Here is a 20716-nt window from a genome sequence, read left to right as displayed (position 1 = left end):
TTGTAACATAGCTCTGCAAAACCTGTGAATTGAGGTGCAAATTGAACAGCGTGGCTAGTGACAAAACAAAAATTGTATAGCTCACGATTTATTGTTAAAAATAACTATGAGCCCTACTGGTACGTTATTATACTGAACATTGAAAAATACCAACAAGAGGAGGGAAAAGTAGGTTGCCAAAGTATTTATTTTCCTGTTCGACTTTCTAATACTTCTCCATAATACATAATTTCTCTTTAACGCCTCTCTCCCTGCCATCTCGATTGTGGAAGTGACAGCCAAAATAGATTTGAGCAAATTGGAAAGGCTATAAAGCTCTATTAAGGAAAATCGAGCCACGGTCTGAGGAACAGTGATGGGAAAAATCGAATGGGGAGGGAGGTGCATATTGAGACACAGAAGACAGAGGGATAGAATCGTCATTTGCAGAATAAAGAATAAGAATTAGAGCATAAGAATTTGCATAATGTCAAATGGAGTCCTGGTGAGGTTTAACGCACGACTTGTAGCTGAACACATTTTTTCAACATATTTATTTTTCCCCTCTTTCAACTGAACCTTGTTCCCATAACCACGGCATCATACACACTGCAAAAAGCCCTGAGAGTTAGTGGCCTGTCTCCCCTCCTCTCTCCCACAGACATAAACACACAAACACGGAGAGCTGCAGAATAGGCAAGGACTGACAAGATGCACAACTGTCTTCCGTGTTCGCAAAACCTTGTCAAAATTCACAACTCTACCGAGGGAAGGAGAGCGCCAACGGCAGGGTGGGGGTGGGGGTGGGGATGGAGAGGTGGGACCCACACACTTGAAAGAAAGGGAGAAAGGGAACGACAGGTTGATTTATTCAAAGAGTGAGGAGTGGGTGAATCAAACTTTAATGGCTTTGGGGAGTGCAAGCCGTTCTCTCTCCCCTTCAATCTTGCCCCTCTCGCTCACTCTTTCTCCCACCTTACCTTCCTGACTTCTCTCTCTCCCCCCTTCTCTCCCTCTCAGAAATACGCTTTTCGATGGTCACTCACAAACAGGAGCCCTCCCGCTTTTGACAGACAAATCCACACCCATCTCTGCATAGTGCGCAAATCAAGGTGCTCTTCATGCTCAGTGGAATAAAGTAAATGACAGAAACATAAAGAGAGGAAGGGGATGCGATTTACCTTCATGAGTGGCAGCGTACGTTATGCACGGTGCTTGATGCGTTAACCCCTGGACTGGAAAGGATGTGCAGAGAAATTGTTCTACAAGCCCGACATCCTCTTTGACAACTTACTTAAGCAGCCATTTGCCCTGAAAGGCTTGTTGAGGTCTACAAATGAATCCTTGATCGTGAAAGTGAGTGACAAGACTCACGCCTTAAATAATGTTCTCTCCACACATTAAAAAAAGGCTGCAGATGTGTAACATACGCACGCACACACACAACCACCGGTAACATGTGGAAACTGAAATTAGAGGAGGGCTTCTGTTTGAAATATAAGAGAACAAACAGCTGGTAAAACATCCCGGGCCTGTATCTAAATTGGCCATCTGTACTCCCTTTGCACTTTGTAAAGAATAGTGTAGTTAGCGTCTGAGTTAGATTAGTTAGCATGTTCATATATGTTCATCAATACCGTCAGAAACAGCCAGATGATAAAAAAGAGCGAACACAATTGTCCCGACAATTTTAGAAACATAGAAACAGGAGCTCATCTGATCTTATTAATTCATATTAAAACCGTTATTTGTGCTCTTTAGCGTACGATCATGAACAAAAGTCTGTCCTATTGTAGTTGTGATTGAATGTGATTTTTTTAGTTGGATAATTATATGTTTGATCTGTTAAAACCTCAGAACAGATGAGTGTTTCAACACTTATCGCACTTCTTTTTAATTGAATTCATGATTTCATTGTATGGTATAAAGATATGATGCATAGGATCTTTTTCACATGACATGACAAAACGTATGGAGAAAATTCTTCAATAACGATCCTTAAAAAAAACAAAAAAACACACACAAATGTTGCTTCTACTTGGATCCTAAGCACTAAATCTATGTCGGAGAAAGTTATATATGGAGCCTGAGGTGAGTAAAATATTGACTGCTTCCCATTTAACCTTTTCACTTTATCCATCGTTTCTCTCTTTCTCCCTAAATCCCTCCATCCCTCCCTATGGGGCTCAGGGTCTTAGTGTCAGGCAGAATTCTCTTTGAGGCCTGCGCCTGTCAACCAGCCAGCTCAGTAACCACTAGATTCAATTACACTACAGGAGAGACCAGGAGAGATGATACTGAAATCATCATTGGATAAATCCAACTTCTAGGAGGCAATGTGTGCATTTCTAAGTGTTTTGAGTTTCATCAAAAGGCTGTGTGTTTCTTGGCTTGTGTGCTTTGTAATTGAAGGGCGTCTGTAGAAGTTAAGTCACAAAGACTGTACGACTGTAATTTCAAAATAAATATATTTCACTATAAATAAGACCAGAGAACCTTGGAACAACATCCGTATAGTTTAGGTGCTGTTTTAGGGCTGAAATATTTGTTTGTAACCTGGTAAACAAATAGCTTTTTAAATGCTGTTTCATGCCAAGATACGGGTCAGGGGGTGAGCAAAGATTAGGGACTGAATTTTAGCTTTCTAGGGAACAAAGGCAAAGAAGAAAGGGATATAACAAATTCATCTATGTCCTACCTGACAGCGACAGAGAGCACATCAAATACCAGATGCCTTTGTTTTGCTGCCAGATCCCATATAAACCACTAAACAGCTCATTCACAGGCGTAATAGGAGCTCTCAAATACCCTCTGCCAATATTATCTATAATATGAGTGCATATGTGTGTGTGTGTGTGTGTGTGTGTGTGTGTGTGTGTGTGTGTGTGTGTGTGTGTTAGTGTGTGTGTGTGTGTGTGTGTGTGTGTGTGTGTGTGTGTGTGTGTGTGTGTTTTGCTGTCACGCTAATCAAGTCAAAATTGTTTTGAGGACGCAACAGCCAAATTTTACGAGCTAACATGATGCTGGTTTGAATTTTGCTCTCATACATAACTGTCGTCATAGTGACTCTGAGGAGATGATGCCTACATATAATTATCCAACTAATAAAGTCACAATCGATCACACCTACAATAGGACAGACTTTTGTTCATGGTCGTATGCTAAAGATCCCAAATAATTGTTTTAATATTAATCAATCAGATGGGTCCTGTTTCTATGTTTCTATTGAGGAACAACTTAAGGTGATTTTAGACTTAACTCAAGAAATTGGAGGCAGGACGCGATGTATAAATTGCACCTCTGAGATCACGTGTTTTGGTTTACAGCACATCAACACTGGTGTCAGCCCTAACCAAATCTCTCAAACTCTCGTCTTTCCAGGGTTTGAAAAACAAAGCAACATCAGAAACTTTTTTTAGCTTCAAACCAGACTAAAGTGTCTTTCTATCTCTAGTTGCTTGACTTTCAAATAAGGTGTTTGCACCATGGGTAGCCATTTCTATTACATCAGCAGGAGTTCATCACAGCTTTCTGTGGGTTGGAAAGGGACAGTGAGATATGGCTGATAGAAAATAGCAGCTGAGGAGGGATTTGCTCACTTGCCTGACAAACCTGATAGACAGTAAACAGATGTAGTTTTGATTTCCATCAGTTGGAGCCTCTTGCCTGTCTGCCAATACATTTAATCCATCTATGTGCTGCATTACAGCGCTGGTCTAAAGTCTGCTATACAATCTGTGCATCTGTGTTATCAAAGGTAGGATTCCACAGCACTGCCTATCTACTACAGGACAGGGATGAATGAGGAGGAAAATGAGATGGAATTTAAATTCAAACATTCAAAATGTGGAGGAGCTCAACCAAAAAAAACCAACAGACTTATACCTTTCTAAGGTCATGGGAAAATGTCTACACTATATAAGCAATACATTTGAGCAGGCAGTATATCCAACAAAAGCAAAAAGACTGTTTGCATGTGTAGAACAGAAATCAGATGGAGAAACCAAGGGAGTTTAAGAGAAACCTGTTTGTGGTCAGGGGCAGCAATGACGCCACAGGAGATGGCACCTACTGGGTAGAGTTAGAGATGTTGAGTTGGCATTTGATATCATCACAGAGGCACTGGCAGACAGACGGACTGCCAGGGAGTGTGAGGGTCAGGCAGATGTATCTGAGGTGTGTGAGCATTTTGGGGGGGAAGCTGTTCTTTAAAATCCTTGATGGTACCACAGCTGATTTGACAGCAATTCTGCTTTCCACAGATTCTGACACTGAGCCAAACATTTTGAGTTGATCAACGGAGGGAGTTGCAGAATAGCTGACTACCTGTCGTGTTTAGGGAATATGAAAAATACTTTCTGTCACTGCATCAGCTCATCCATTAATGGATTTTGGGTTGTGGTCCATCTGCTGTTCGATCAAAACATTATTTCTGTTTATTGCCTTTGCTCTTTGAATCCAGTGTCTGCTGCTGGCTGCTTGAGTGTGTGGATGCTGTAAATCTGGCCAGCTCATTAGCATTGACAGAGGGAATGCTAGCCGCCCACCTGCTCCCCTTCACCCTCTTTATGACTCTACAAATTAAAACGACATTAATTTACACTCCACCCCCTCTCTCCACACTGTACTGCTCACTTTGCCACTCACATTGCTTCAACTGCTATCTGTTGAGTTGTGTCAGACGCATATTGATACAACTCCTGTAACTACTCTATTTTAAATCTCATCATTTGAAACCTTTGTCTTTCTGTCATTGTTCCTCTTTTACTTTAACTATCCTGTCTTGCCGTCAACCTCTCCAATCTTATTTCTCTGTGCACTAAAGTTCAGCAGCATTATCTAGTAGAGCTGATGGGCCTCTAACCCCCAGTTACTGGGGCATGTCCAGTGAGTGACAGCATGATGGAGTGATGTCGCAGCATGTTTGCTTCGCCCGCTGGAGGTCAGTTAGTGTCACAGAAGTAATGAGGCCATAAAAATGCAGGTAACGCAAGTTGTGGTAAACAAGATAAGGTGGAGAAAAGGGTAGAGGTATGGGACAGGGTACAATGAGGGAAAATGAAAATGAGCAAAGTTCCCACACAGCTTTAAGTGGAAGAGGGGAAGGCTTTAATGAAGAGCTTTCTTGTACAGAATGGACTGTGCTGCATTGTTATTACAACACAGAGTGATACAAATATGAATGAATCTGCGGCATCTCATTTATCAACTAAGGCCCACAAACAAATAAGTTCATAGAGATTTGTGATAAAAGACATTCCACCTGCATTAGTCTCACACTGTGCACACATGCACAAGCTTTGCATAATTTATTATGACTATGTTATGTCTCATTGTTACAGAATGCAGCTGCTTCCAGTGTAAAGAAATGCTGTTGAATTACACTCACAGCTGTGTGTAGAGTTTGAGAGAATCAGATCTATTACCACATCCCACTGCCTCAAATAAAAAAGCTTAAATTTTATAAGCACTGAGAGAGCAGGACTGACATACGCAGTAATTCACTGAGTGATTCAAGGAAACTAGCAATATGTGAGTGACTAAGGGTCAAACACAGCTGAGTTTAATGGCTTTCTGGGGGCTAAACTGAAGCCCATTGTTTGCAGAGCTTGGAAAATCTGTATGTGGACTATAAGTGAGTCCCACACGACTGAGCCCTGGTTGTTCTGGCCTGAGAAAACCTCCCCTGGTGGGTGGTCTAAACAGCCTCATCCAAACAGTCCTCCTTTCTCCCATTTATTTGCCTGACTTTATGGATTGAGAAGAGAAAAAGCCAGTGGCTTTGAAGATTTGGTGAAGACTCAGAAAAGGGTTTGTGCTCAATATATACACAACAAGATATGTGGACGTGTGTCTGTTTGTGTGTGTGGATTCCAGCCCCTGTTTGAAGTCCTCCACTCCACTCTAGCAATTACTTCATATCAAGGATTAGATGAGCGAGAGGGCAAAGAGGAGAGAGAACGATGGAAATAAGTGAGAGCTGAGGAGGGAGGTAGAAGATTCACAGAGAGGACAGAGAAGCGGCAGAAACGAAGAGGAGAAAAGAGATTGAGGTTTCCTCTGCACTGAGTGTTTTTCTTCCCTATAAAGGAGTCTGTTCACGTTGAACATGAGCTGGAAGACAACTCCTCAAATCGTGAGAAGATCACAGCTGCAGAAAAAGCAGCTATTTCCAGGGCAGCAGAGACGGAAAGCAATATGAAAAGTTGATGATCAGTAGTAGTCGCTGTGCAGTTACTACTGTTGACAGTCAAGATTGGAGGCATTTCATACATGCTTTTTAGAGGCAAATGCTCGTTGCCCAAAGCCCATTGTAGTTAACTGTTTAGAGGGATATACTCTGTCCTCTACATGATTAATTTCTTTCTTTTTTTTTAAATGATGTGCATAAAGAGATCGGGTACATTTATTGAAAGTGCATCCAAACCTCTGATTTGCACATTTTGCTAATACGTTGAATAAAATTGGTTAATAATAACTGTTTCATCCTTACCTCTGGGATGTGGACGGTGTAGGGCTGCCCATGGAAGGTTGGTGAATTATCATTCACGTCTCCAATCTGAATGTTTACCGTGTCTTTGACAACCTGAGGGAAGACAAACCAAGATAGAGGTGATCCAGGGCCACCTCCCCTAGTTACCTGGCAGAGCACTGTAATCACTGGAAATGTGTATTGAACACAGCAAGCCAAGATTCAAAGTGAAAGGAAACAGGACAAGTGTGTGACAGATCACCCACAGGGGAGAGTAGGTTGAATGTCAGTATATTTCAGCAACTAAACTGTGTGGAGTGAGACAGGTGTCAGAATGATTACATGTGAGAAACAAGAGAAATAAGGGTGAGAATAAAAGCGAACGACTCAGAGAGAGATGGACTGAGAGAGAAGGTCTCCGTGTGACGTGTGGTCAGGCTGTGTCCAGGTGTCAGCGTGTGACTGGAGGTGTCATAACTGCGATCACAGTGCAAATCTGTCTCTTACCTCTTGAATGTCACTCACGTAGAACTCGACCTGCATCTCGGACTTGGTCTGGTGGAGACACATCAGCACAAACTTTGCATGAACACGAGCAGAGCAGAAAAGCAGAACAACACAGAAATGCCACTCTGGCCTCACTTTCGACCTTTTTTTTTTTTTAATTGTCCTTTTCTTGTGTATAGAGTTTTTTGTTTTGATAATATTTAAGCGAGTGCAGTAGCTTGTCAGTATGCGTATTTCTTTGCTGCTCTTACCTCACGGTCGAGCTGCTGTCGAAGCCAGACAACGCCATTGTCTTGGTTCACAGAGAAGTACTTCATGGCCTCTTCTCCCGAAACCCCGTACATGAGGGGCTCTTGCTCAGGATCTGTTGCCTTCAGCTGGGCCACTGATGAACCTGCAAGACACAGAGTCAAAGGTCAGAGGTCATGCATGGTCAAAGGCCATCAAGTCCAACAAGAATCTGTTAGGTGACCTCGTATGTATGAATTTGAGGAGTAACATATTGAGAGAGCTCACACTGTTCCTGCGTATCAACTCAAATGCAATATTTTCTACAGTCCCCTTAATCGAAGTGAGCCACATAAAAAGATATATCAGCATCATAAAAACAAATCACTAAATTTTCTACATTTAAGAACTTTTATTGGATATAACCTTTTTTTCTGTCACTGCAAATGCCACTTGGTTGGTTCTTAAATGAAATTCCAGTAATTGGCTGCTCAGAATTCACAATTGAATTATTTCAAGTGTGTCAAGATTACCTATTAAATAAATACATATGGAGAAGATAACAGATGTGTAGAATTTTCACAGGTGTCAGAGGCACCTCTGACAACCTCGTCCTTCAGGAAATAATTAGAAAGAGAGATGTCATAACTATAAAAACATACACTTACAGGACAGCAGGGTAACACACATCATCGTCAAAGTGTGGACTCTTATGTTGAGGACGAAAACAGTGTAAAAACACACAAACGCAGGGCACATTCTAGCAGAGCTGCATGTTAAAGGGTTGAGGGGTAAAGAGTTTTTAATTGGAGCAGCAGAGGTTCACAGGCTTCATTCATCACAGACACTAGAGCTCAGACAGGCTGGCTAATCAAAGGCAGAGGTGAAGTGGCATCAGGCTGGCTAATCCAACATGCTGGACAGATGTGTCGAGAAGGGCGAGGCTGAGGTTATAGGAACCACATAGAGGACAGCATCAAGACCCAGCGACCCACAGGGACAAGGCTCATTACTGGCCGGGGTGAAACTGCTCAAGCAGGGTACTGTAAAGGACCGGGGGGAGGAATTGGTATAATCACGCACAATGGATGTTATAAATATGTATATATTCTCTTTTCCATCCACAAAAGATTAACATTCAGCCATACATCCCTAAAGCCTGACTCTTAGGGCGGTTTCTTGACCAAGGTTCAAGGTTATTTTTGTTATTTTTTACAATGTAATTTATGGAGTTAATTGATTGGTTTGAAGATGGCCGGTCGGTTTTAAGCTGGCATGTTTTATATTCAGCTATTGTAATTGATTATTTTTTTGAATAAAGTGCATAGAAAAAAAAGTAGTCTTTCTCTTTGAATGGAGAAAATGAATGAACCGTTACACGCCATTAATTTTATTGCCACTGACATATCATTATGGCATTACTAACAGTAAATTGAAAATATCCCTTCTGTTTCTTCTTCTTCTTCTACCACACACCCTCAAAAGATATGAGATGGTGTTGAAGATGAGCACATGAGTAAGAGAGTAAATACAAAGATCCAAGGATTGCAGGTAAACACACTCACTCACTCACTCTCGCCCTCCCTCCCTCCCTCCCTCTCGCCCTCCCTCCCTCCCTCCCTTCAGGAACTCGTCAGACAACAGAGGTGAAGCCAAACTAAATCAAGCCTGTCAGTTGCGCTCCAAACTGCTAAACACAACGACCAATTAGGCTTCACAATCACACCCCTCTCATTTTATTAATACACCCCATTTTCCTATGAAAGGGTGGAAAAAATGACTAATTAATACAACGATTTATGAACCCCTCTCATTGCGTCTAATGAGATTTATGCAAATTTAGCTGCCTTCAATATGAGTTATAATTTGGTTGAAGACAGTGCAAATTAAGCATTTTACCTCATAGTCATCAATAATAACAGATTTTTTTCCTCCTCCTTCTGGCCCTTTCCACTGTGGAGGAATTGTCTACTCCATGTGTGCAGACATACATTTGAGTGAAGGAATAAATAGTCATTTTCGACTTAACACTATATACGAGTCACAGTCTTGTGGAATATTAACTCATACTCTGGAAAAGACCAAGTCATTAGGCATATGAGTTAGATTCTGCTCAGATTAAAAGTATGCAGTATGGAGAGCTGCAGATGTGCTGGACCGAACACTAGTTGATCTACACCAGTCAGAGTGCAACTGTGACTTGAGATGGAGATTTGGTATTGCTCTATGTGTAGGAATTCCATTTAATTTATTGTTTTTTAGTCTTTCAAATTCCTTCCTTCAGATTTTATTATATTTTTTTTTGTTTGCCCAAAGTTAAACGCAAACAGAACCAAATTGATGAAATTATGTAAATAAATTAAGTAATTTGTCCTTAAATATGGAAATGTCGAGCCTATGACACACCTTAAGCATTACTGTCAGGAAAAACAATAAATATGTGAATTAAGGTGAGGTGTTAAATATGTTAATGAAAAAAAATGGTGGGGTTTGACTCCTGAACAGCATTAATGAATGATGAATGAATAATGTCATCGTAAAACTGGGGGTTCAAATCTGTTCGGACTCTTCAGAAGTTCAGGCTCACAGCATCTTAAAACTATGCTTTCCCATTTTTGATAGATGTGTATTTTTCACTGTCTTTGTATAAATGACAAGCGTTCAGTACTCAATTTGATATTTTGATTTAAGCTAAGTTTGGTTTGGGCAGCATAATTTTAGTTTTAGGGTAAGAATTCAGAATTTGGGGGAAATGCAAGATCCGGGTAAACATAAGGGCTCAGAGTGCCGAGTTTGTGTGTGTGTGTGTGTGTGTGTGTGTGTGTGTGTGTCCTCTCATGCTTATCTGTAACTCTGTGACACCGAGCCCTTTCCACTGACAAATGATACTATTTAGCAGCAAGTGATGCTAGTATTACTGTTATGAATGATACAGTGCACATTAACATTGCCCCTCCCCATCTCCTCTACTTTGCACCACTGCGCTCATGACAAGAGCGATGGGCTCCAGGAATCATCTCTCTACCACAGATTGTTCTCTCCCATGGACCCTCGAACCTCTTACTCTTGCAGGAAACTCAAACACTGCATCCTTGATGTTCCCTCTGTTTTCAGACAGTGAGGTCAAACCAGAGCCAAAGAAAACTGAACCCATGACAACATCTGCTAACAGAACCAGACCATCTGCCTACTGTACTGGTCTTAAATGGTTAGAGAGCGTAAAGTGAGTGAGCCAAAAGTAAGGGTCAGGGTTTATGCAAGTTTACACAAGTTAAATGTGAGACTTCAGGCCATATAATGACACTTAAGACCGATGTCAAATGTCAGAGTCTTAGAATAACTTACACTTTCCCATAAATTATCATAATAAGGTGAAGTAGCCGAGCAGAGAAAAACCCTTAAAACACCACTAGATCTCTCAAACTCCAGAAAGAGACAGCAGTCTTTACAACAGCCAAGCAGAGTGCACTGGTGTTTGATCCCTTATCAATTCCACGTCTGTCTTGTTTTGTACTTTTAACACAGTGTCCTAATATATTTGAAATGCCTACAATTCAGTTTTTGCAGAACATCATGATGTCACACTGAAGCTAACCTCTGAACTTTTGGATATACAAAAAAGCCACTTCACAATTGACTGAGATGCATTCATGAAACTGCAGGGACGGAGAGGTGGCTAGAGATGAGTTAATAAATACACTATATTTTCCAAAACACTGTGGAAAAAAACATTGTAGTTCACCGTGGCCATGCTGAAAAAAAGCTCTCCCATAAAACATTACACGGCAAAGTATGGAGAGGCAGAAGACTGAGAGTGAGGACGAGGAGAAGAAGAAGAAGAAAAGTAAAAAGACTGGCTAACCTATACACAGCAACAGCCACATGCTTTTCTCAGCCCAACCTTTTAGGAAAGGCACGGGGCCAATGGGGCCGCTAAATCAGTCGCTGGAAGACATCAATCCCTGCTGGATCAATAGGAGTCGCGCGTGTTAGACGAGGACTAGGCTCAGCCCTGCCCTGGGGCCTCGGGCTTGAGAAAGAACAGGGGCTATAGGCCAAAGCCCTGTTCATTATGTTGGTGACATCTCCAGACCTCTCGTTCATCCAAGCACTGATTCAGGGGGACAGGCATTGTCAGGACTGCAATTTCAGGCATGTTGTGAATTATAGCTTTGAATTTTATGGTACACAGAGGCTTAATGGGTATATGGGCAGTGTTCAGTACGCTGTCAAGCAAAGCATTATACGAAAAAAAGAAGAGAAAAAACTGAGGCCACCTCAAGACAAAGACTGACCGAGAGAATCTTGATCTTTACCTGCTCTGAATAAATACTTGATGAATTGTCTGAAGAGAGGGCTCAAGCCTGAGTCTGATGAGTCAGTGCGGTGCCACTCATGTTACCACACTGTCCATCCCCTGACAAAGAGAGCCTTCAAACCCATCAGCGATGCCAAGCTGAAGCCACGCTGCCTCACATCAATCACTCCCATCAAAAATTCACGCAGGCAATACTGTCTTCTGCTAACTGGCAGCATGAGCTCACTCAGTACACTGTCTGTATTTCTGTCCCCTATTTTAAAGTGTATTGTCATGTGAAGAAAAATTTAACAGTATAAACTCTATGGTGAGAAGCAGTAATGGAAAGCCTTAACATCTGTCACAGATGAGTTGTGATTTTAAGACTGTGACTCTGTGCGCATAATGCTGTGTACGTTTCAGCATCGGATCCATTAGGTTTGGGATAACAGGCACGGCGCTAAAGAGTGAGCAAACAAATCCCGTCCTGCTAATTGACCGCGTGCGATAACAGATTCTGTTTGTGTCGTACTGTGTTGGCAACTGTCTGAATCCATCCACTGAAAGATTGATGCAGTCAAACTGGTTGACAATGGTGCATAGTTTGTTAAAGTGAGAAACATGAATATAGCTGTTAAAGTTGTTCATCACAGTGCAAACATCAAATTAAACTATTAAGTTACAAGGCGGAAGTGAACTATACCCGCCCATTAAGGGATAAAGGGACAAACTATATGAAGGATATGTGTATTGATCAAGCAGGATGCAGCTCTGAGACAAAATCCTCCAAAGTCAGACCAGTACAGGACCCCAACTGCTTCCTCTGTTCAGACTTGGCTCATATGAAGTACTTTCCGGGTAATTTATGAGTGAGATTCCATCAGGGATTTAAGTCACTCTTTCAGGCTCATCCTTTTAAGAGATCTCTTGGGGGCACATGCATTAACTTCCTCACCCTCACTTCCACTCAAACACAATAAATTAAACTTTATTCTCTTCCTTTAGAAATAAGATGGAAATGAGTTGAAATCATCTCATCGCTGCCTTCGCTGCCCACGGAGCTATGTGCTGCGTTAATGTCAAGACAATCAGGTTGCTTCTGGGAAGCCAGTTGGACGTGGAAATAAACCCAACAGATATACCTGGAATAACAATAGACCAGTGGCAGGTTACTGAGAGCTTGGGCCCCCTATTTCCATACAAAGAGAGGTGTATGTGTTCAGGGGGCATCTTTAATAGCTGAGAAGAGGATGCATGCAGATAGGATATTTCTCTGTAGGATGAAGGCAGCCGTGGAGACTGACAGTAAAGCGTTTTTCCTCAGGGAGGTCAGTTAGACAGCCAGCAATAAAAGAAATGATGGAAAGAGAGATTATGTTTATGGTCCGATTATGTTTTCAAGCCTTTCTGCTATGAATAAACAAATGGCATTTCTTAAAAATGGCAAAACTGTTGCAGATGTATACAATTGACTGACTAAATGGCGTGCAAATTACAATTATGACTTTCAAATGACATTATATAGGTATGTTAAAAAAAGCCAATTCATCACATAGAAATCATTAGATTTTACTGGCTACCTTGAAAAAAGTAATTTACCCTTTTATTTCAAATGTTCCTCTCATTTACCCCTTTTTATTTCTTACTGGCCTTTTCTCCTTTATGTGTGTGTGTGTGTATGTGTGTGTGTGTGTGTGTGTTTGTGTGTTTGTGTGTGTGTGTGTGTGTGTGTGTGTGTGTGTGTGTTTGTGTGTGTGTGTGTGTGTGTGTGTGTGTGTGTGTGAGTGCGTGTGTGTGTGTGTGTGTGTGTGACATCATGACATCAATAACTGTGATGGGGAAGAGAGCCAAAGACAAATAGTGCCTGGAGTCTGGCTTTAAGTGACTCCTGTGTTTCAACAACACACACCACGAGAGTCCTTGGGAGGCTGTGTATTAATCCAACAGATTTATGACTAAATCTGTCACGGATGGAAGGAGAACACCCTCTGTCTTTCCTTTAGCCATTCCTGAGAGAAATGCACACCTCCACGACCACACGTCCTGCTTTTAAATAAACTGAGACACATTGATAAAAAAACACTGACACATGTTAAAAGATATAGACACAAAGACACACACATTTCCTGAAGGTCATCCTGTATGAATGTCAAGTATAAACCATCTAAAAAAATAAGGGAGATTTGCAAGTAAATCTTATGTTCAGTGAGCTTCTCTTGATGAGAGCGACAGTGGGTACACTATAGTTTACTGTATGCACAGTATGGCTGTCTTCAACAGAGAGGCTATAGCTCGTGTTACGACTTAAAAAGCCCAAATGGGAGGAGTAAAATGTTGACAACAAATGGTTTATGTACCTTTAGCTTAAAATCAAAATCCTCATTGTGGAAAACAAAACACAACAACAAAGCGAGGTGTGGAGTCTGTTTTGCTTTGTTCTCCTAAGCTTGCAGAAAGGCAGCAAGATTTTTCCAAACGTTGTACAATGATGCATGTCATCAGAAATCCCTTACAAAAGTGTTTATTTTAAAAGGTTGAGCAAAACAAGTTACATATAGTGGAAAGTCTAAAATATAGATTACATGACGGCTTGAAGAGCACATAACATATCAGAACGTTCGGTGATTAGAGTTGATGTGAAGTTGACGCTGCCGTCCAGATATGAATCATCCATTTGCCCTTAATCCAATGAGAGCGATTCACCTCAGTCTAAAGTGAACTGAGGCAGACGAGGCGTATGATTGGATGTCCGGCTCAAGATTGGCTTTCTAATACACCCAAATGGCGAAATGATGAAAACACTGAGTGACAAGGCTGTGACTAACCAATCACATTGCGGAAGTCGGATGGACAGTGAAGGACATTAGTGGACAGTCATCCCACACAATGGTGTGGAGGGGCAGACCTGTCACTGCATATTCACACGCAGCTCCGTTCACCCCCCGATCACACAGGAAAGTTCTTTGCTCTTGTTCTTTTCCGTCCCATCACAGTCTTGCTGTCCTCCCGCTCGCGCTCTTCTTCGTTTTTGTCATCCTCTCGTCACGCTCCGTCCCGCTTGCGGAGGTCAGACAGAGGGACACAGGCAGCGCTGATAGGACTGGACAGGTGGCTGTGTGCTACTGAGGCTTCTGTAGTGATGGCTGAGCCACTCTGGCCTGTCGTTGTCACAAATGCAAACACCCGCCCAAAACACACACGCACCCACCCGAAACTGTGCCACTTCTACAAAGGCGCCAAAACTGCCATCAACTGTCAATTTGGAATGCCAATGCCAATTCTTCCCTTTTCGTTCCAACTTCATTCCTTGCTCTTTTCCTCCTGTTTTACTGCTCACCTCAAATTTTAATTCAGTTATTTAACTCCATCTTTCACCCGTCCAGCATTGCCTCTCTCTGACTCTGGCCCTCTGCTGACCTCACCAGGGCTGACTGTTACCTGAGAGTGAGCTAAATCATGGTCGGGGAAATGGAACATGCCACAGTCGATGAGAAGCCACACTCACACACTAAAACAAAAAGCCTCTCCCTATTGGCCTTTTTCCTTTTCTCTCCGGTTTACATGTTTATCATTTGGCCCCTGTGTGAGTGAAGTATAAGGCTGATGTTTTTTCTGTCAGCCCTGTGGATGGAATTGCTGCAGTATGGCAGGCGCTGGGGTCAAGAATGAGGCTGTGGAAACTCAGTTCACCTCCAGCCCTGGCTGTTATTGGCAAGGAGAGTGAAAACAGGGGCTCCTTCTCTCGACAAATACAGCTATAACAAAAATATGAATGCTCGGAGAATCAGCATCCATATCCCTGTTTTGCTGAGGAGATTGTGAAGAGGACCAAAGCATGTTTCATCAAGACATAAAAGCAATTTAATAGCAACTATACCTTCAGCTTTATTTTTCATTTTATTTATTGTTTGGTACAGCTTATTATGAAGCATACATTGTATCTCTTATAGAGATCTTATGTAGCCTCAGAGGTAATCAGACCAACATCTTGTCTGCTATTGAGGTTGTTTGGGTCATTTCTTTCAAGAGAAGTGCTATGAAAAGTCATAATACTGAAGCCCTCAATTATTAATATTTGTATTGTTTCAATTAAGTTTCAAGTCGTTAAGTAGTTATAGAATATAGAATGCTGTTGTGAGTATGTTATTAGTTCTAGTTGTGATAAGACAAGGCCAAATGTGAAGACGGTCTACTCTCTTGCTAAAACCATAATACATTGTTATTATACTTATAAATCATCTCACTTTGGGTTGTGTTATTTTTTTAGTTTCATGAAGTGTATACACTAGTTCTATAAACCTGCCACAGCAATGTTAAAATCTGAATTTCCTAGAGATGGCAGTTATAGGTCGTGTTAAATGTGTTGACAGTTAAAACATTTTCTCGTGCGTCTTCAGCAGTGCTTTGTTCCTGTGATGCTTGTGCTCATGTTTGTTTTTTTAGCTCTGCATTTTAGGTGAGTGAAAAGAAAGAAAAAAAGTAAAGAAAAAGCAGCAGTGGCTTTGATTTATTTGAATTGACAGGATGAATCCTGTTGCGGCAGCAGCCTATTCTCAAATAGCCGATACTGGCCCTTGACAACAGCACATGAATAACACAAATGGTTGGTACAAATACCGACCAGGAAATTTTCCTCAAATTTCTTTTAGAGTTAGCATTAAAGCTGATCTGCTACATTGGTCAAGCAAGAGGCAAAGTTTGGCAGCAAAATTGTGTTTCCCACTGTATAGCATAGAGGGCCTGTGCCTTACTAAGCATTTTGCCCGTCTCATCACATTTGAGTGGTAAACACTTAAGTCATGAATTATTCCAATTTTCTCAGATAAACTATCAAGCAACGCTTTATTAAACTGCAAATGTACAACATGCAACTTCAGCCTCTAAGGGTCTCTTAACTAAAACAATAACAAAATACCTAGTTTGATGACGTCATCAAGAACCTTGGGCTGACGGGAGTTGTTGTCTTCCACACCATTGCTGATAAAAATCTACCTGATGAGACTCAGGTGCAAATCCTGTTCCTCGATAAGAGACTGTATTAAAGTTGTATTCATGTTAGGCAGAAAATGGCGATTAATTATCATGAGTTGCTAACTGTTTTTCCTTCCACATACACAATTAAAAGGCAACTAAAGTGAAACATCCCTTTACCTTCAGTAAAATTGTGGATTAGTTACATTTTTTAATAATGTAAGTACACAAGTAAACAAAATATAGAGCATAGGTGTAGTTGTTATTAGAACTAATACTTAAGTGCTAATGTTACATACTGTATCTGTAAGGTAATGTCGACATTCTGATAACAAAGCAGACAAGAAAAGTTATACATCTGAGCTAATGCGTGCTCACTACGCTGACAGATCAGAAATATGAAACAACAAAATCAAGAGACTAAGTTATATTAGGGCTTGTTTTACTTCACCGCCTCTACACAGAAGGTCACAGATAATGTTTTCTTGAGGTTAAAAACCTCTTTGGACAGCTCACTGCCTCTGTCTCACTCAGGCTCTGGACCCTGGTCCACAGCTGTATCCTCACCAAGCAGAGAGGACATGTCTGTGTGTAGGAATGATTTTACCCCAGTGAGCGGTGTGAAAATTATGAGTGCACACTCTGCAGCTACTTCTGGGGACCAGAATGGTCCAGAATTATACTGCACACTTAACGAATCTCAAATAAATGAGACCACCGATGATTTGAATCTTTCAGTATCAGTGGGCAGCCTTATAGCATGAAGCTATTGCTACATTACTTCTCTGCTCTTTTTTCAAGCATTTTGTTGTGGCATAAAGCTTTGGTGATCAGATCCACAGTGTTGTTTCACAAGTCCAAAAGGTGTAAGAGTTTTAGAATTGCACCATGCTCCGCAGGCCACACTAGTATGTTGGAGCCCAATGACTGTCCAGGCCAAGGCCAGCTGGGCTTTATCTATATGGGCAGAGTGACTTGTGCATCTCTATCTTCCTCATCTCTGCCTCACTCTCTTGTATCCATCTGCTGTGAAGCCCCTTTCACCGCCCCATTCCTCTCTGCCAATTTCTATTCCCTTCTCAACTTTCACATCCCTTTATATAATTTCTTCCTCCCTCGCTTTTTCTCCCTCTCTCCTCTATTCTAACCCCCTACTTTCTTTTGCATTCTCACTAGTTGTTTCTTTCTTTCTGTTGTTATCAGAACTGAACCCATGCTTCCCATGAGGCGGGCAGGTAGTGGCAAGGACAGAGGGAAAGAGAGAAAGATGGATAAAAAGAGGGGCAAACATAGATACATGAAGAAGATGGTAACGGTCCAAAAAGCTGGGCTGAAAATGTGCTAAAGCTGACCAGCAGAGGACTGCAATGCAGACATGCCAGAGTCTAAAGTAAGTGTGTGTGCGTGACAGAAAGAGAGAGGGGGTAAATGTGTGAGTGTGTTTGTGACAAAATGTATGTGTCCAGATTGTTTGCTACGCCACTGCCTTAATCTGATGTCCGGCTGCCACCATTAAAGCTTTTTTTTATCACGTAACACCCCACACTTGTTTTATGGATTATAAATGAACTCATTATCTGTAGCGCTCATTAGCTTCAGGTCCTAATTAGCCAAAATTAATATTGTTTCCTGACAAAGACATTGGCACTGGCAAATTGGCAATTGACCTCCTTGGTCAATCTGGAGAGAGGGACAGAGTGATGGAGGGAAGCATAAAAAACAAGGGAGGTGAGTAGGGGGGCTGGGCAGTGACAGCTGTTTTGGTTGATCAGTTTTGGACTCATCTCACACACACCCTACTCATCCTCTCTTACACAGTCCTGAACAAACTGTCTCCCTCCACCAAAAAGCAGCTACTTAAGCAGATGTGTAACCCAATTACTTTCTTCTAAGAATCGTGACAGATTTGATATATAAGGTACAATACAAGCAGCTCGGTATATTGTAGGTATAGTTTGAGGAAAGTCAGTGGGAAATGAACAGCTAGAAAAACCACACTATCTCGTATGCACAATGCCTGACAACAGAAAAGCCCGGGAGTTGTTTGCAACCGACTTCTCGCTGCAGACAAACGACTGCACAGAGGAACAAATAGGGGAGAGAAAGAGACAAAGAACAGGAATGTGTGCTTGGCAGAAAAAGAGAGAGAGAGTGAAAATGAAAGACAGGCTAGACTGCCTTATTCCTTCAAAAAAAATGATCCAAGCTTTTAAGGAGGCCTGTTAAATATCAAACACCTTCTTGGCTGTGAGATAAGAGAGAGGAGTTCAATTATACCTCACTCTCCCCAGCTCACCATCCCACCAGGGTAGAAAACCACACACAAACACATACACGCACAGTTTCACATACTTTCTCAGCCTTTCACTGTGTCTACAGCTAAGAGCTATGCATGAATTTAGAAGACTGACACATATGAGACTTTTAGAGAAACCAAATTGACAACATGCTAAATAAGCTATGAGGCTATATTTCCTCACCTCGCTGTGAATGGCGACATACTGAGAGCACAATGGGAGCGTAACCAAGGTGAGAGGAGATGAATAAGTGAGTGAGATCATTCTCCGACATTGGAGAAGACAGAGAGATTAAGACACCACAAAACAAAAGCAGATCTGCGCCACAGACTGGCCTGTAAATGGGGGACATAGAGTGCAGTCACCCCACTTGTCAATTAATCCTATCTGGCACCAGCATGCTGGCCTTTATGAGAACAAATGTCAGCTTTCAAGACAAGGACGAGATAACCTTTCTTCATAGAATGTACACCAGCCTCAAGTGACCTACGTTGATATTAAACTGCAGGCATCTAATTTAACACACTTTCTGTTACAGCCACAAGTTACATCTCAGCAAATTATAATGCAAAGGAAAAGAGCAAAATCAGCTAATATGGACACTAGACTTGCACAGTATATCAGGGAATGAGTTGCAAGTAAAGCAGCGATGTCTTGTAACAATACCGCAAAATATAAATATATTAATATATAATATTAAGTTCTTTCAACGCCAGTCCCTCTTGTTGTCCTCGAGACCTATAACCTAGGGATTTTCAAAGAACAAGATGGAGTTTCCTGTTTTTCTTACATATTTCTCTGTAATTGGAAAAAAGCTTTTTTTTTATATGCTAAAAATACTTTCAGTGGAATCAAGACCTGTGTAACAAATGACAGCAATATATTGCTTCCAGACAGGACACTAACCACCACATGCATGTCCGTCATCAAAGGGGCACAGATGAAAACATATGCAAGAAACATACCCAGACAGACTCACAGACACAAACACACATACACAGATACCCCCCCCCCCCCCCCCCTCACTCCTGCAGCTTCCCTGCAACGGAGCAGAGAGAGGTGGTCGCTGATGTGAAACATCAATTTCCAGGTTAGCTGCTCTGCGTGGCTCAGGCAGGTATCAGCCGTGACCCACCTGGGCCAGATAAACAGCTGCAAGAAGCTGATCTGCCACCCAGCAATGCACCTTTCAGTGCTGGAGAATGGGGTAATACGTGCTCACAAGCAAACAGGCGCACGCTCACACACACACACACACATGTAAACAAATAGTAAAAACTAAAACAATGCATAAATATAAGGAATAAACAGCTTAAGAAAAATCTTTTCAGTAAATGAATGCGTTTTTTGGAAATACACAAAAACACATACACGTTGTGAATCCCTTTCAGGTGGATGGTTTGCCGGCTAAATACTTTGATCATCTGCTGGTACTCCTAGGATTAGAATTGGTGTAAACCTGAGGCGTCTCAAAGAGGACACACACGCACACACGCAGACGTCAACAAACTGGACTCTGAGATGATACTCACAATTTGGGGTAATGTAAACAAAAATTGAGAAAGTACAATCCCCATCAAAATATTGCAAAATGTTTTCTTTAATTTCTCTCTTTAACACAAACACACACACACACACCAGAGCAATAATGGATCCGTGTCTAGCCCAGAAACAAAGGACGGAGTGACCAGCCTGGATGCTAAAAATCACATCGACAGACGCAGACAGATTTAATGAGTGCAGGCGTCATTTGGACCCAAAAAAGAGTGTTAACCTGTATCAGTGTGGAAGAGCCCAGCTTCAGTTAGTCAGGTAATCTAAACGCTGCCACCATCGCTGTGACGCCTGTCAGCACAGTGCTGTGTGCCTTGGCAGCACTGCTCAACCTGGTGTCACACCACATTCCCACAGACAATTTCAATTAACTTTTACAACCTAGAGAAATATCACACACACAACCAAGGG

At 41.7% G+C, this 20716-nt stretch overlaps 1 protein-coding gene across 2 annotated transcripts in view; it reads right to left on the bottom strand.

The window, feature by feature from the left end:
- Nucleotides 1-20716, bottom strand: part of cdh23 (cadherin-related 23) — a 141417-nt gene that overhangs the window by 107206 nt on the left and 13495 nt on the right. For both annotated transcript variants that reach the window (XM_061087601.1, XM_061087600.1), the window contains 3 exons: nucleotides 7210-7352; nucleotides 6959-7006; nucleotides 6473-6565 (listed from right to left, as the gene is read on the bottom strand). In XM_061087601.1, coding sequence (XP_060943584.1) covers nucleotides 6473-6565; nucleotides 6959-7006; nucleotides 7210-7352 — 284 coding nt within the window. The remainder of the gene's footprint in view (nucleotides 1-6472; nucleotides 6566-6958; nucleotides 7007-7209; nucleotides 7353-20716) is intronic.

Source organism: Limanda limanda, chromosome 15 (genome assembly GCF_963576545.1).
Source record: "Limanda limanda chromosome 15, fLimLim1.1, whole genome shotgun sequence".
Classification (NCBI taxonomy): domain Eukaryota; kingdom Metazoa; phylum Chordata; class Actinopteri; order Pleuronectiformes; family Pleuronectidae; genus Limanda; species Limanda limanda.
The sequence above is the reverse complement of the archived record's forward strand: the minus strand, read 5'-3'. Positions and strand labels throughout refer to the sequence as shown.